Source organism: Macaca thibetana, chromosome 9 (assembly GCF_024542745.1).
Source record: "Macaca thibetana thibetana isolate TM-01 chromosome 9, ASM2454274v1, whole genome shotgun sequence".
In the NCBI taxonomy this organism is placed as follows: Eukaryota; Metazoa; Chordata; class Mammalia; order Primates; family Cercopithecidae; genus Macaca; species Macaca thibetana.
Genome location: NC_065586.1, coordinates 33,078,906 through 33,096,188, shown reverse-complemented (window position 1 = coordinate 33,096,188; position 17,283 = coordinate 33,078,906). Strand labels below are relative to the sequence as shown.

At 43.7% G+C, this 17,283-nt stretch overlaps 1 protein-coding gene across 7 annotated transcripts in view; it reads left to right on the top strand.

The window, feature by feature from the left end:
- The first annotated feature begins 8,684 nt into the window (after positions 1-8,684).
- The window catches only part of NRP1 (neuropilin 1), a 159,548-nt gene continuing 150,949 nt past the window's right edge, over positions 8,685-17,283 (top strand). For 3 of the 7 annotated variants that reach the window (XM_050805268.1, XM_050805267.1, XM_050805269.1), the window contains exons 1-2: positions 10,117-10,647; positions 14,069-14,243. In XM_050805268.1, coding sequence (XP_050661225.1) covers positions 10,575-10,647; positions 14,069-14,243 — 248 coding nt within the window. In that variant the 5' untranslated portion in view covers positions 10,117-10,574. Of the gene's footprint in view, positions 8,748-9,313; positions 9,481-10,052; positions 10,648-14,068; positions 14,244-17,283 lie in introns of those variants that run through there. The other 4 variants (XM_050805265.1, XM_050805264.1, XM_050805266.1 and 1 more) reach the window with 4 other exon arrangements.

Here is a 17,283-nt window from a genome sequence, read left to right as displayed (position 1 = left end):
GGCCCTGTAAGTCCTGCTCCCCTCCTCTCTGGGACCTGTGAGTAATACACGTCCTCTGCTGTTTCATGTGCTTGATTGAGTTGCCTCCTCTGTGTCTCCCCTGCCTGACACAGCTGAACCCAACCTCCTTCCGGGATCTCCTAGAGAGCAAACCGATCAGGGCTTTCCTAGAGAGTAGCTACCTTGGTAGGAATAAACTGAACACAGATCAAATAAGAGGCACAAGGGTGTCTGCTCGTTGAAACGGATCCCTGTGAGAGAAACACCTGCTCACAGGTGGTCACTTAGGCACTAGGCCTTCCCCAGGATGAAGAAGTATCCCAAGAAAGTCACACTGTAATCAGCCATGCCCACTTCCTCCACAGCCCCTTCAGGGCAGGGGTTGAGTTTGTAGCCGCTCTTGAGAGAGACCTCGGGAACAAATTAGTGGAAAATATGACAAAGTGTTGTGTTCAGAATTGCTCCAAGAGTTGTGGAGAGCGGAGACTGGATTCCCAGTGCAGTGCTCTGAAATTAAGCTGTGCTTTTTGCTTTCATAGGTGAGACTCTCCCTGACAGTGCTCCCATCTCCATTTAAGTGTGTATTTAAAATACTTTTTTAAAGGTAACATTTTGTAAAAGAATAAACTGGCACCACAGATGTGTGTGGGCCTGTTCCAAATACATCTCAATATAGTCAAGCAATTCTTTTGTTCCAAGACTCTTAACATACCTCGAAAAAACACACCATACAAGATATGCTGTGCAGAAGAACAGTCTGTTCCAAGCCTTTCCTTTTATGATGCTATTGCTGTTATACAGCACACTTTTCACACCTGGAGTCCACCAATCATAGCACCTTAAAAATGTTTCATTTGTTGTGGAAAACTTTGGATTTTAAAAGTGCTTCTCGGGCTCTGTCTTCATGGCAATCTCCCCAGAGTAAATATAATCTCATTTCCTTTACAAAGGCAGCTTTAAATGTCTGAACACAGCAGTACACTCCAACTCCAAGTATGTATAGGTTCCTTACATCCTTATGAAGATATTTTGGAAGGTTCTTTGCCTCCAAAAACCTTCCTCACTTGGCTAACAGTACTGCCTGCAATCTCACCATTCTATGAGTTAGGTATTGTGCTCTGCCACTGATCTATTTAAAGATCCTTGTGAGAGGACAGGGAAGAGCAAATAAATATTAGGAACATACACCCAAAAGGAGATGGAGTTAAAAATGAACTCCTCTTGGCCGAGCACGGTGGTTCATGCCTGTAATCCTAGCACTCTGGGAGGCTGAAGCAAGTGGATCACTTGAGGTCAGGAGTTCAAAACCAGTCTGGCCAACATGGTGAGACCCCATCTCTACTGAAAATACAAAAATTGGCCAGGCATGGTGGTGGGAACCTGTAATCCCAGTTACTCGGGAGGCTGAGGCATGAGAATCACTTGAACTTGGGAGGTAGAAGTTGCAGTGACCTGAGATCGCACCACTCCACTCCAGCCTGGGCCACAGACCGAGACTCCATCTCAAGAAACAAACAAAAAACTCCTCCTGCTTTATAATTTTAGTGACAGCTGACCCTGCATAAAGTACTGGCCTCAGATTTTCAAGTAAAAACTATAAATTCATGCTGTCTGCCACAGCTGGATATTCAAATAAAAAACTGAAAGCAAAGCAAAATAAAACAAACACGACAGACACTAACGCCAACCAAAACAAAAACTAAGAACATGTACAGCTGACCTTGAACAACACGGGTTAGAACTCTGCAAGTTCACTTCTCTACAGATTTTATTCTGCCTCTGCCTCTGCCACTCCTGAGACAGCAAGACCAATCCCTCCTCTTCTTCCTCCTCCTCAGTCTACTCTTTATGCAGATGATGAGGATGAAGACCTTTACAATAATCCACTTCCACTTCATGAACAGTAAATGTACTTTCTCCTCCTCTTTATTTTCTTAATAACATTTTCCTTTCTTTAGCTTACTTCATTGTAAGAACACAGATATAATACATGTACACGATATGTGTTAGTTGATGGTGTTATTGGGAAGGCTTCTGGCCAACAATAGGCTATTACTAGCTAAGTTTTAGGGGAGTAAAAAATTATATGTGAATTTTCAACTGTGTAGGGGAGGGGTCAGGACCCCTAGCCCCCGTATTGTTCAAGAGTCAACTGTACTCTCACTTGAAAACAACTAACTATAACAAAGAGAATGGGCTGCTGAATGGCGGTCACCTGTTCCCACTGACAGCCTGGCGTCCTTTACCCTTTATTTGTATCACAGAATCCAGAGACTCCCTTTTCCTCTTGGAGATGGCCTGTCTGCATTCTGTCTACCACGTGTTCTCATGCTCACAGCCAGGGTGGGCAAATAAGAGTAACCCATCTCCCTTGACAACTAACTGGCCCAGGGATGGGCACACCATCCAACTGGAGCAAATCAGAATTTTATGAATGATAATTACATACTCTGAGGGAGAAAGCACCCTCTGCCTGAACACTTTCTCAATGATCATGACCTTGAAGGACCACTTAACTATGGAGCTGTCATTACTACCTTTGACACTGCGTGGAGAATGCTTGCTTGAGAAAGAAGCCAGCTCAGATAAAAACACAGAAGACACCCTGCTGATTGGCATCCACTGAACCAATCAGCAGGGTTACAGCTATGCCTGCAGCCAAGCCCACTCCAAAGTTTCCCTGTTATGACCACTAATCTCTTTTTCATTAAGCTCATCCAGGTTGTGTTTCTTGATATGCAACTGAAAAACCAGGATCACCACTCACTCATGTACGCAGGACCTTAAGAGATGCTTCCTCTTTTATGTGACATGCAAGTTGTTGTCCTTTTATATAATAAAAGATATGCACTTGACATGACCAGAACTAGTATCAAATATGTAGATGTCAGAGTTAATCTATCTAAGATGGATAACTGTTTTGAAACCCAAGGCATACATTCTCAAATCAAGGTCCAGAGAATTTTAAAAATCAATGAGACAGAAGTTTGCTTTGGCACACAACATTACATTTGAATGTTTGAGTACATTTGAATGTGAGTCAAATCTGAGTATGTTTAGCTACATCCAGTCCACGCCCCAACATCCCAACGTAATTACTAACTCTGTGAAATCACAAAAAGGTTTAAAAATTCAGCAAAAGAACTACAGAAGAGAAACGTGCCAGACTAGACACAATAGCACAGTATGAATTTAAAGAAGCCATTTGACTTTGTAAAATACAAACTAATGGAAATTCCTGTTAATTTTCAAAAGGATACACCATTTGTGTATGATTTAGCCTTATTTTATTCTAAAGTTTTACTTTCACTTTCTTTAAGATACAGACTCAATTTCAAAACATCCATTTCCCATGTTTTATTCCATCACAGAATTGCTGCATAGTTTTGCCAAATTTGAACCCTCAATATGCCTCATTTCCGCTACCTGTATCTTGTTAGGGAGAGAAGCAAGAGAATGGTAATACCAAGTTCCACTTTGAACTTTGTGAATGCAAATTATACTAATTAGAGGGTCTCAATGTGTGCTTGCTTTATCGCTTTACATTTTAAATACAAACTGATATGTTTTGTTGTATCACCTGTCACTTTATAATTTTGCTGTTTCAACTTTTACATTTCTATTTTTTCCAGTTTCTGCAACTAAAACTTACAGGGGAAACATCAAAAAGAGAAAGTGCAGGAGTATCTTTTAGCAAATATTTTCCCTTGCTGTCTACATTGCTATTTATCGTCCCTGCTGGGGTGTTTATAGCATTTGAGCAGGAGGAAAATGTGCCTGCCAAAAGGTAACCTGTTGTACTAACAGGCTGAAGACTTCTGAAAATATAAAAGTTCCAGAAAGGCCTGTTCTGTTCTGCATGACTTCCTCATGTCATATAGGCTTTAGTGTGGATTAAAGCAAGTCCATCAAGGCAGTGCATTCTGTAGCTGAAAATCAACCAAAAAAGTATTAATGTATCACCCCTTACATAAAAGTCAAGATGCTTTGGCAGGCTGATGCTTTAACAGAATACATTGAAGGAAAAAGGCTTTGTTGAAAACAACGCCCTCTGATAACCTACCCAATGCATTTGACTGAAATATCAAGGCAGGAAATTGTATAACAATTCAAAAAACATCACATATATATCTGAAAAATGTGTGTAATATTGATGTTGAGTCTAGACTTCACAAAACTAAAGAAACATCTTGGTTGTATTTCACTTGAATTATCCAAATAAGCCAGTCTGTGGAGGTCTGGTACAGGATATAAATGATAACTTTAAATTCTTCTTTGGTTATCTCTAGGAGGATAAAGCACAAAGAAGAAAATGCAGGGCAGGGAGGAAGTGAAGACATTATTACAAAGAATTATTTGGTTGGGGGGAAACTTTTCCTGCACATCAATAGACGCATTCCTTAACGTGCTGTAAATAATGGTTGGAAAATTTTCTTTTTAAAAAGGAACATTTATAGAACACCTACTTTGAGTCACTAAAGCTGAAGTAATACCATTCATATTATATTACTACTTCCTTATGAGTTAAGCAGACTTTTTTGAGTTTCATGAAAAACTAGCCAATTTTTCTAGGAGAATGCATTCTATAGAAAATGTGCTCCCAGCTCAAATTTTCAACTTATGAAGTTATCAAAACAATAACATGATAACAACAGCTTCTTTGGTCAGCCCCTTCAATTTTTTTCTGTTCTCCAGGGACTTTCAGCTCCTCTCCTCCACTGTCATTCTTACTCAAAGGTATGACTTACTTCACAGAGAAAACCAGAGTAGAGAGAAATTGCCCCCCAACCCACCCACTGAAATGACAAATCTTCTTGTAATCACACCCATCAGCTCCTCTTTCCCCAATGCTATAACAGAGCAGCTGTCCCTCTTTCAACTTACGGTAAATCTGTCTATCCGGGCAGTAGATTGTATCCCTTCCTGCCATCCCAGGCAATTAACACCCTGATTACCTTTTCAGTAGTTTAATGTCAACATATCCCCCAATACGAGATTCTATCCATTGGCATTCAAGAATGTTCACAAGTACCCTATCTTAAAAGCAAACATAAAATAAAATAAAAAGTCAACCTCCCTCCACACCTCTTCCTTCCAGAGCTATTGTCTGTCTCCTCCCCCTTAGTAGAAACTTCCAGAGAGAATTTTATCTTTACTTGTTTTCTCTCTTTCTTTACCTTCTATTGACTCTTCAGCCCATTGCAATCTGGTCTCTAGTCCTGTTCCTCCATCGCCCCACTGAATGACTCTTGGAAGAGTCAACTCTCAGTAACCATCATACCACTAAGTCCAATTGCATTCCAGTCCTCATTGGAGTGGAACTCTTAATAATGTTCCACTCTTGTCCAGAGCTTCCTTTTAGAAATTCCCCCTCCTCTTGGCCTTCATGACAATAGGCCCTCTTGGTTTTCCACTTACCTCCCCAGCTGCTCGTTCTCAAGGTCTTTTATTAGTTCATTGTGGCAATCCAGGCTTTAAAGGGTCCTTAACATCCTATCCTGGGTCTCCTGAAATTTCCTCAGCAATTTTATCCATTTCTTCTACTTTAATTGCCATCATCTACAGGTCAGTGACTCACAAACTTAAAATCTGCAATCCAAACATCTCCTCTGAATTCCTAACTCATTTGATTTTTCTCAAAGAGACCGGAAGCTGAACCTAACCCCAATCAAATTCATGATCTTCCTTCCAAATTAACCTTTTGCTAGTGTCCCTTTGCTTACATGAAGGCAATTGCACCCATCAGTGATGAGGGCCTGAGTCTTATGCATCACTGTTGGTAACACCCTCTCCTTCATTGGCTTATCCACCACCATCTGTCCTGTTAGACTTTCTCAGTACATCTGGAATGCATCTTTTCCAATCTCCACTGCCAGGTCCTTGTTGAAGTTCTCCTTTAGATTCTACTACGATTACTTCAGAACTGGTCTCTTCATTTCTTCCCTTGCGCCACCCATAACCCATTCTACAGGCAAATGCCAGAGTCATCTAATAAAAATACAAAATGAAATCACATTCTTTGAGAGTAAATTCAACAATTCTTAACTGTTGTGGCCATTGTTTGATAATTTTAAATTATTTTTTATTGATTTCTTTCAAAATCTCTTAAAATTTTAGCTACTTACATAAAACTATGATTAAATATTAATAGGCAGCCACTTTTCTATTTTGGTTGCTCAAATTATATTTTAAAGATTGCCCTATTTAAAACAGTCCTTTCAAATTTTGAGTATGTTCTCTCTAATGATGTCTTTATTGGTTTGATGAGCGTTTCTGTTGGTTATAATTATTTTAATTTTCCCAATTTAAAAGTAATCCAATGAAGGCAAAATCATTTAATATTGTTATCTCCGACAAATAATATAGTTTTCAAATACGGCTATAACCTCTACTCTAGCAAATGTTTTGAATCTAGCGCGATTCAAAATTTAGCGTTGTCTTTCTTCATCTTGTTGGTTATTAAAAATACTGTATTACAAAAACTTCACAATGTAACTTTGTTTTAACATTTTAGTCGGTAGTCGTTTCTCCAATATTTGATGAATTTTCAAGGTAAATTTTAAAGGGCTAAAAAGGTAGAATCAAAGTGAAGATTCATTTGTTTATTTCCTTCCTTCTCTGTTAGTACAAATCAAGGAGATGGACAAAAATGAGGCCCAGATGACACCCTTGCATGACAGAGTCACTTGACAGAATAACCACATTTAATAGGCTTATTTTAAACACTAGTTAATTAAAATTCCAACTTTTAATGTTTTTCCAGTTTCACTTCATCTATTCATACATTTCAAAACTAGGTTAGCTCCTACTAAAAATATGGTGTTGTATTGCTTTTCTGAAATATATGGGTTTGATGTTTTCAAAAAACTTGACTAGACGTGATGCAGTTTTGAACTTTCAACCCAAATCTCCATATTGCATGAATCTAGAGTACTTTGAGGGTGTTAGTGGCTCAAATGGCCTTCTGGGAGCAATCGATTTCATCTATTTCTGACAAAGGGATGAGAGCCTGATGAAAGGAATGGAGCAGTTACCACCCAGTCTACTCTTACTGATGGACCACGGTTCTAATCTGACTCAGGGAGCCCCAGCTGAAGGCCCTATTTCTGCATCACCCCCTAAGTGGGAGTCCAGGAAACTGGGCATTGCCCACTCACAGCCTCTGCAGAGCGTTCCGGGGGTGCGGTAGGGTACTCTTTCCTTCCCTGGAATTGGGTCCTACCAAGTCCAGGGATTTGTTCTATCAGGAAGAATAATGTGCTCAAGAGACCAAAATAAAATCAACCCGGGAACACTGCCAAATTCTTCCTCTGTCTATCACTTATTCTCATATAGAGCCGGCCTGTCTCCATGCTGGGGAATTGCAAAAATCTAAAACTGACCCTTCTCACCACTTAGTGGAATCCAACAGCAAAGGAAAAAGGTTGTTAGCAAGGACAATTTGCTCTGTACCAACCCACTGGCAGGCAACTCTCAATCAGTACGGTAGGGCTCCATTTCCCGGCACTGTGTGTGGAAGCTAAGGAGTCTAGAAAAACCTCAGATCAGCTAAAACCAGGGAAATCAGAGGCAGAACTTAAATATGACATTTCCTTCTGAGTCCATAGTGCATCCCTTATTCTCTGGTTGGAGAAAGCTGGCAAAAGCGCTCAGCTGGAGGCAGGCGTTTTCTGTGTGTTGAGGCGCCGGAGGAGCCATTCCCCTTGGGAAAGGCAGTAGGGAGCGGTGGGCACAAGGTCGGGGTGGGGGCAGTCGCTCCGGAGTGCAGGATCCGGTGGCTTTATTTGCTGGCCTGGCGGGTCTAGGCTGGGAAATGCACACTCAGCAGGGAAAGGGGAAGAGAGATTGGCGGCAGTTTTCTAAAAACAACACAGCTCAAGTCTTCCGCGTGTGCCCGCTCGCTCACCCCGCCGAGGCGCAGAGAGATCCAAACGGGGGCCCCGGAGCGAGCGCGGAGGCCGGGTCCCCCCAGGACGCAGGCGGGCCTCGGAGACTCCAGGCCGGGTGGCCGCCGCTCCCGCCGGGTTCCCCTTCCCTGTCAACCTGCCAGGTCTTGAGAGGCGCCTCTCTCTCCGAGCCTGGACCGAGGTCGCTCCGGGTCACCCTAAATCTGATGATGCCTCTCACCCGGCGCAGTTAGGGGCTGGGACTGGCGGGGCTGCATTTGGGGAGGCGGCGACGCGCGCGGGTAGTAGCCGAGAGCCCGGGCTGCCTCTACGGCTCTCGCTCCCCCGGGGTCTGCGCTGGGCGCGGTCGGCGCCCCTGTCTCGCCTCCCGCCTGTCTGGGCGCGGGGCTGCCCACGGCTTCGACACTGCTTCTTCCGCTCAACGCAGGCATTTAACTCCCAGCCCTTCTGTGCCCACTTTCCACTCCGCGCCTTCCAAGGGTCCGACAGCTGAGAAGAAGGAGGAAACTAGCAGAGGAAGGAGGCGCCCGGGGGGCCGAGTCTCCAGCTAGGCGACCGGGAATCCCGGGGCTCGTGGGGAGGAGAAGACAGGCTTGACCCTGGGCGAGAGAGTGGCGAGTGCGGGCCCCACGGGTGCACCCCCCACTGACCCGGGACCCGCCTGCACCCCGAGGGACGCGCGTCACTGCGCCCAGCCGGAGCCGCGAGCGCGCAGTCCTGGCCTGGGGCCCGCGCGCCTTGGGCTTTCTCCCTGCCCGCCCCTTTTTCTTCCGCCAAAACCTTTGACCAGAGTCTCCTTGCCAGCATTCCTACCTCCCTTTGGCCAGCTATTTGTGCCAGGTAGGAATCAGGCTGCACTTTGGCTGTGTGTGTAGACGCCAATCCCCAGGAGGTGTGTGACCTTTTCACCTTACCCACAAACTCCCTGGGAGGTGGCCCGTGGGCATTGACCCTTCTCTGGGGACAGATCGGTGACCGCAACCTGTTTGTTCCCTGAAATGTCCTTGCTTTTCCCATCTACACACGCTTCCTGCAACAGTTCTCGGAAAACCCTCGGAGATGGGCCTGGGGGGCATCCAGCGGGCTGGGGGCACGCGCCGCTGTGGGAAGTGGGGGTGGCAGGAGCTCGAGGGCCGGCGTGCACGTTGCCTGTGGTTGGGAGCGGGCACTGTGAGGGCGCAGCCAAGAGCACCCCTCCCCCGTCACTCTTTCCCTCCCTCCCGATGCACAGAGAAACGGAGGTCACCCGACCCCTGATTTCCACACCCCTCCCTAGCACCTGGGCTCCCAGACAAGGTTGGGCGGTGTCGGGAGGCGCTTGCCCCCCAGCTTGGAAGGCGCAGCACCTCCCCCCTCCGGTGTTCCCTCTGCCCCAGAGGAACGGGCACCAAATCTCGGGAAACAATGAAGCCTCCGCGGCGCGCAGAGGGCACCCGGGAGCGATCGGCACCCAGCCGCGCGCCCTGATGCGGGCCAGTGAGGCCGCGTGGGGCTGTAACCCGGCCTCGCCCGCCAGGCGGTCTGACTTCGCTTCACACTGCAGCGACACTGCCACCCCTCTCCCGTCTTCGCGGTGCGGCTTCCACTCCAGCCCGGCTTTCCCCTCCTCGTCCTCCAGTTCTGGGCGGGGGCCTCCAGGGGTGCCCCACTGCTCCCCGCCACAGGTCTCAGGCTGGCGCGATGAGGAGTGGCAGGGGGTGACCCTGCGCTCCTCGCCGCCGCGGGCGCGGGCCCCAGGATTTGAAGTTGCGAGAAGCAGCCGCCACCTCCCGGGCGCTCCGCACTGCGCGGCAGCGGGATCTACGCCTCCAGGAGCTGCCCAGCTCTCCCTCTAGGGGTGCAGAGCGAGCACGCGAGGTGGGCTGGCCAGACTCCGCGGCTGGCACCGACCTCCGCGCCCCTTCCTCCGACGCCCGCACCCACGCGCCCGGGGCGCAGACTCCCAGCGCCTTCCTTCCCGCGGAGATCCCTGCAGGATCTCCGGGAAAGACAGACAGACGGACGGGGAGAGCACTCGGAGGGAAAGTTGTTCCTCCCAGTCTCCTGTCAGGCAATTACAGGCGAGCCCGAGCGGGGAGAGGGGCGGGATGAAGCGAGGGAAGGGCTCCGGAGTGGGGGGAGGCCGCAGGAGGGGAGGAGGGGGTGCAGTTGGTGAAACTCCTCTGTCTCCCGCTCATCTTTTCATTGCTCGTTCCTCTCCTTCCCGCAGACACCCGGACCTCCCCTGGGCGCCAGCTCCGCGGCTCCAACGGGTCCAGAAACAAGCCGGATTTTTTTTTTTTTTTTTCTTCCTGGAAATTGGCTTTGGTGTGTGTTGCCCTACCTCCCTCCTCCCCCTCCCACCCACAGCCCCCCCTCCCTTTTTTTTTTTTTTTTTTTTTGAGACATGGCCCGGGCAGTGGCTCCTGGAAGAGGAACAAGTGTGGGAAAAGGGAGAGGAAGCCGGAGCTAAATGACAGGATGCAGGCGACTTGAGACACAAAAAGAGAAGCGTTCCTCTCGGATCCAGGCATTGCCTTGCTGCTTTCCTTTCTCCAAGACGGGCTGAGGATTGTACAGCTCTAGGCGGAGTTGGGGCTCTTCGGATCGCTTGGATTCCCCTCTTTGCTGCATTTCCCCCCACGTCCTCGTTCTCCCGCGTCTGCCTGCGGACCCGGCAAAGGGAGAATGGAGAAGGGGTTGCCGCTCCTCTGCGCCGCGCTCGCCCTCGCCCTCGCCCCGGCCGGCGCTTTTCGCAACGGTAAGTGACAGGCGGAGGCGCGGGTGACAGCGGCGCCCAGGCTCCCAGCTGCCCGCCCCGGACCGGGGCTCAGGCGGGGCTTCCCGGGATCAGCCGGGAACAGCCGACTCCCGGGCAAAGGAAACTTTTATCTGGGAGGAGAGATGAAGAAATGAGATCAGGCGGTTTAGGGCAGGAGGATTTCAGGTCTTTGGGCTCCCTCCTGACGTTGATCGTTGGGCTGCGGGGCTTTTCCTTACCTCTGCTTCAAGACAGAGCTGCCTACCTTCCCGGATCAGCACGCCAATTATCTTAATAATGTTTCCTCCCAAAGGCAATTAGAAGAGACTCCCTTTCAAAAATCTGATGGCTGTTGAAAGTTAATGAACACTTTACCAGGAGATCTTACTTCCTGGTTCCTTTGCTGTGCCCCTAAGCCGTTTCCTCTGGTGGGTGACGGCCAGAGATATCGGTTTGTGGGTTGATGAAACTCCCTCCCCCGCCTTTGTACATCTTCCCTAATCTGTCTGGAGTATGACTGAAAGTTACATAGTATCAATACAGGAATCTGATATATACAGTGTAAGGCACCAGGATATCTGAAAATCCCTAAGCTAGTTGCAGCTTCCACTCAGCTTTTAAAACCACTCACTGTCAAGTAAATGAAAAACTATACTGGGGTCTAAACAGTACCATGTAACCTAAATAATGTGTTTTAAAATGGGATCTGGTTGTAGGCATGTTTGACTTCACACTGTAAAGTAAGTGCAGGCAAGGGTATGCAATTATCTTTACAGTAAGTCGTCAGCAATTGTTATTAACTAATGATCAAATATTTACTTTTGTCTGGCTTAGATTTCAATCACAGTAATTAGAAGAAAAGAACATCCACTACTTACTGTGGTATATTGTTTTAATAAGAGACCGCGAGTGGAGGGCCTCATACCAACAGGAATTTAAATCACATCTTTATGATGGAAGTTAATCTCTCTAATATGCTTTTTCAAGGTTTTGTGATTTCAGCAATGGATTTCCCTCAGCAGCTACCAAGCAGTATTCTAAAGAGATGCTTAAAGCAAAACACATGCAAAAAAAATTATGAACATGGAGTTCAACTTATTAGTGAACCCAAGTTGATGGCATTTTTCTATAATCTGGCAGGAAAGCAAGACACAAAAAATTATGAATGTAGAGTTCAATTTATTAATGAACCTGAGCTGGTAGCATCTTTTTATACTCTGGCAGGGAATGAAATAGCATTCTCGTCCAACTGAAAGAGCTCAAATGGTTGGACTAGAAATTATAGTAACCCTGTCCTCCACAACTCTTTGAGAATAAATCCATAGCAGGGGTGTTCACAAGCTCAATGCAAAGAGCTATCAGACTTTAGGTTGTAAACTACACAAATATATATGCAGTACACACACACACACACACACACACTTCTTAATTTTCTTAGCAGAAATGTGGGGAATGCTGAAAATCTGGCTTTAGTTGGTGAGCTTGACCAGCAAAAGCCATGTTGCTATGCTTGTAGTGACCAGAGCCAGAAAATGCCACTGTAACTCAGCAGAACCTCTTAAAGCCATGTCCACCTCCTCTAAGTAACCAGTGTCTGCTAAATTAGTTCATTAACCTTATTTAGGACTAATGGTCCAGAGTCATTAGAAATTGCTCTTTCTTAATCAACTGCTAGAGAGATTTAACAGAGCCAGAGAGTCTAGCAGTCCACATTATCTTATTACACTGTCACTTTCTCAGAAGTCACAGATTAAAGAGCTCTGGTGTGGTACCAAGTCCACCTAAATGTCTTCTGAAGTGACTCTGCTGAGTGACTAGAACCAGGGCTGTTTTATTTCACTCCTGTAACAGATGCCAGACACTACCATGATGTTTGTCCAGAGCTGGAGGAGACTTAATGAGACGAGGTCACTTTCCAAGTTTTCTGCACATTCAGAATAATGCAAGAGTCTCAGTAGAATCACAGAACAGAGTCCAACATGATCATTAGCTGAGATTTTGAACTCCAGTTACAACATCATTTCTTCCTGGCAAACCTTACACTTTTACAAGCCAATGCAAAGGAAACCAGAATAAGACTACCCCCAGTCTAAGGAACAAAGTCAAGCACCTAGTGATTGAGAAAAACAATATAACTTATATTGTCTTCTTTTTTAATTTATGGGAAATGATTTCTGTGATGCATGTAGCTTTACGCATTTTTGATGTGCACTTCATCTTTCATTTCCATTTGACCTGGTTTTCCTGTAATAAAATTCTGTAGATTTATAAATTCATGCTGAGAGCAAAGAATGCCATTCTCTTTCCACAGAGAATCTATTAGATGCAGTGTTAAAATCTATATATACCATTACTGAAAATTTGTGATTGATAGGCTTATATATTTCACTGCTTTCATACCTGTTTCTCTTGTATAGTTTATGCACCGAATTTTTATTGCTCAAAATTAAGCATCAGTAAATGTGGCAGCATTTCAGGCTGAGGTGCTCCAGTATGAAATCCATCATAAAATGTGACAATGAGAATCTATGCTGAACAATAAGGCAGTCCAGAGACTAGTTTATTTGGTTTATTTGGCTTCACTTGAGCATTTTTGAAATGAAGGCTCAAAACGAGTTAGCTCACCTTTCCCAGAATGTGAGAATGTGGGTTACCATACATGATACCCACACCTGTGTGGTGGGTTATTTTTCACCCAACATTTAGGTAATTAGAATTAATGCCATGTGGCTATTTACCTTTTTTTTTTTTCTGCCCCTTTGCTTTGATCTGATTTTTAAGAATGAACAACCTTACTTGGAGAAGTAAAGCAGAATTATTTCTGCTTCACCAAATATACTTTGTTCTCTGTTGATTTGGATCTCAAGAGCAGAGAGAACTCAAAATCACTTAGATTTATGGGCAGATAAAACAACAACAACAAAAGGTTTGGCTTTAAGCCAATCAAAGACAATCCCCACTGATCAATGACATAGACCAGGCTTATCATCAAAAAACAACACAAGGGGTCGAACAGCATCTTTCAGTCACTTTCCACTTAGAACTTGCTACTTAATGTGATTACACTTCTTGGGGGATAATTAAGTCTAGCAGAAGCTCCCAGGGGACCATGTTAACATCAATTGAGGGGATTTAATGTTTTTAATGCTAGAAGACCTTTTCCTTAGGAAGAAACTTCGGGGCTGGGCGAAGAGTCCTTTCAGATCTCAGTTGGCTTTCTGCCTGAGTCAACCTTCCTGAGATCAAAGAGTGTTTTTTTTGTGGAGTGTTGCACTCAGGGCCACACGAAGGACTTACGGGGACCTTTTAAAGTTCCCCTTAAAAAGTTAGGGAATGTTTAATAACCGGTAATTTATATATAAAGCTAGATTACCTAAGAGGTTGTCAGGAAAGATCTACTAAAATCTTACTTTTATTGCAGATAAATGTGGCGATACTATAAAAATTGAAAGCCCCGGGTACCTTACATCTCCTGGTTATCCTCATTCTTATCACCCAAGTGAAAAATGTGAATGGCTGATTCAGGCTCCGGACCCATACCAGAGAATTATGATCAACTTCAACCCTCACTTCGATTTGGAGGACAGAGATTGCAAGTAAGTGGGAATGTGTTTGAACAGGGCACCACAGCACCATCTAGTGGTCACGCCTGTCTACGGGGGGAAGTCAGCGTGTACAATGTAGATTATAAATGGATCCAGGAGGGATTCCAATCTCAGCCAGATTATATGTCAATGGTATAGAAATTGAATTACGTTAAGTGATTTCTGAGTTCCCCAAACCCGGAAGATTATAGTTACATGTGTAATCTCTCATACTCCTTCCTGTTAGCACTTTTGGTTTGGGAACTCTTTTGTGAAGAAATGTATACACTATGTATGTTTCTTTTTGCTTTCTTTTTTTTTTTTTTTTTTTTTTTTTTTTTTTCCTGGAGAGGGGAAGAACTAGAAACTCAAAAATCTCACTTGCATTTTTATGAAATGCAGTGGATCGCTAATATACATCACATCCACAGATAGTGGGATTGGAGATCTCACTATTTGAGATATATTGAACTGAGGCACATCTTATGATTAAGAACTGCATCTTACTAAGTTTGACATGAGAAAAGCAAATTGCCATTGAATAATGACAATTATTCTTACTAAGTTTGACATGGAAAAAGCAAATTGTCATTGAATAATAATAAGTCCTACATGATAAGCCAGATGAGGGGTTTTGTAAATGGTAGATTACTGATTAAAATACTTTTATGGAAAATGCTAGAAAATAATTGGTAAGACACGATGAATACAATGGGAACTCAAATACACATCAGTGTTTCATCCATCTGCTTAGTCTTGCTATCTCTTTCTATTGTTAAGTTTCTAAACATTAACTTATGCCAGATTTCGTTATTATGAAGACATTCTCACTACGAGACAGTCGAAATTATATTTCCTCACTTTATGTGAAAGAACTGGTATGTGGATATTGCTTTCCACAGTATTGAAATTATGTTTTTACCTTGCACATAGCAGTCCACTCGGATACATATTTGCTGGTCTCTCTTGACACCCAACAGACCCCCTGTCTTTGTCTTTTACACGTTATCCCATTCTGACACACTGAAAGTGGTGTAGTCTCCAGAGACTTGAACCTGAATATCCATCTTTTATTAAGTTTGTACCTATATAAATAGTTTTATCAAAGAAAACTAATCAATTTAAATCTCAATTCTAAAGTGTTTCTCAGGGACTGAGAGGTTTTTGCAAGTTTTAAAGTGGGTCAGTTTGGTGTAACTGTGTATGGTATCTATAGACTACTGCTACCACTGGACCTAAATATTATTTTGCAAGTATATTCATTGTTAAAGACAGTCTATTTGAACACACGTTTCTTTTGGGAAAGAACAGAGTAATATCAAAATCTTCCTACCTGTAGAAAGCGCTCAACAACCTGTTGAGTTGGTGTAGTAAACTAGCTTTTCATGGTCAGACAGATGAGGGCATCTGGTTCATTCAACATTTTGGTGCCTAGAGAATTAGTATAAATCCATAGGCTGATGATCAGTTTCCAAATAATCAATGTATACTACAGTGCAATAAAATTACACCAATTCCAATTTAATCTTTGCTTTGTGATTCAGAAGTGCTCCAGGGCATTATATTGACTTTTTAATTGTGTATGGAAGTTGCCATTAATAGTTTTACAGTGACTGCTTGGAAACAAAGAGTTCATTGTATTTAGTTATTTATTTTGCTAATATTCTTTATGGTGGTTTTTACAGTGTCAATCACCTACACAATCTGGATACTTGTTTTCTATTATATTTCATATACTTCATTATTATTATTATTATTAGTAGTAGTAGTAGTAGTAGTAGTATTTGCTTTTTGACCATGTTTAAACTGCTATAGGAGAACTTCTGGTAAAACTTACTCAAGTAATAACATTATTCCAAAAAATAAAGTGCTGTTAGAATTCAATAAACTGACGTTTACTAATTTCTAATCTGGAAATCATGACCATCAATACATGTAACATAATACTTAAAGAATTCAGAATAATCACTAGTTATTGGCACTGGTGTGGTGGTAAATGTTTAACAGCTGGCTCTTTGGAGAAGACAAGTCAAGTCCTGATCTGTATGTAGCACATGCCAATTTCTGTGGTGTGAATACTCTCATCATAGCCAATTTCAAACTACCCATGTGATGTCACTGCCCAGACTAGCAAAGAAATGTGCACAGTTGGTTCTTATGAGCTGGTGGGCGCCACATCCAGCACACAACCGTAGTAGAAATTTAAGAAGGGAAGCCAGTTGAATCACTTAATATATGTAAAGGGCTTACAATTCTATTTGCACACACATTTCTTCTGGGAAAGGACAGAGTAATATAAAAATCTTCCTACCTGTAGAAAGCGCTCAACAACCTGTTGAGTTGGTGTGGTAAACTAGCTTTTCATGGTCAGGGAAATGAGGTCATCTGGTTCATTCAACATTTTGGTGCCTAGAGAATTAGCATAAATCCATAGGCTGATGATCAGTTTCCAAATAATCAGCATATACTAATTATTACAACAGCATCTCACACTATTACGATAGTGTCTAGCTTACAGTGGTGTCTAGCTCACAGTTAACCTTAAATAATGTTTTGTCATATCATGGTGTCAGGTGGGGTATGAAGGGATTAAAGGAGCACCTTTTTGGTTAGTTTTCTTTTTAAAAAGTACAATAAAGGATTATTGTAATTCACAGAAAATGACAATTTTAGTGATATCAGCAAAGTATTTGAGAAACTGACATGACTGAGAAGATGTTACGTAACAATCTTATGATGGTGACTTTGCTTTTTTAATGCTATAGAGTAAGGTGATTTCTTAATTGTCCCAACTGAGGCTTTGCTCTCTGTGAAGGTGCCATCTCCTGACCAAAGTTGAAAGGCTGATATGTTTAGCCTGATGAAGTCACTGGAGATTAGATCCATGGAAAATATCTTCGCGCTGTGTTTTGAAGTGTTGCAATGTGATCTTTTTATCAATGAGAAACTCCAGAAAGATACAGGAAGAACAGCATAAGGCATTCCTTTCACTATCTTTCTAAGCTGATTCATATGAATGACTCGTGCTCAGTGTTGAAGGGTGCATTTGAGA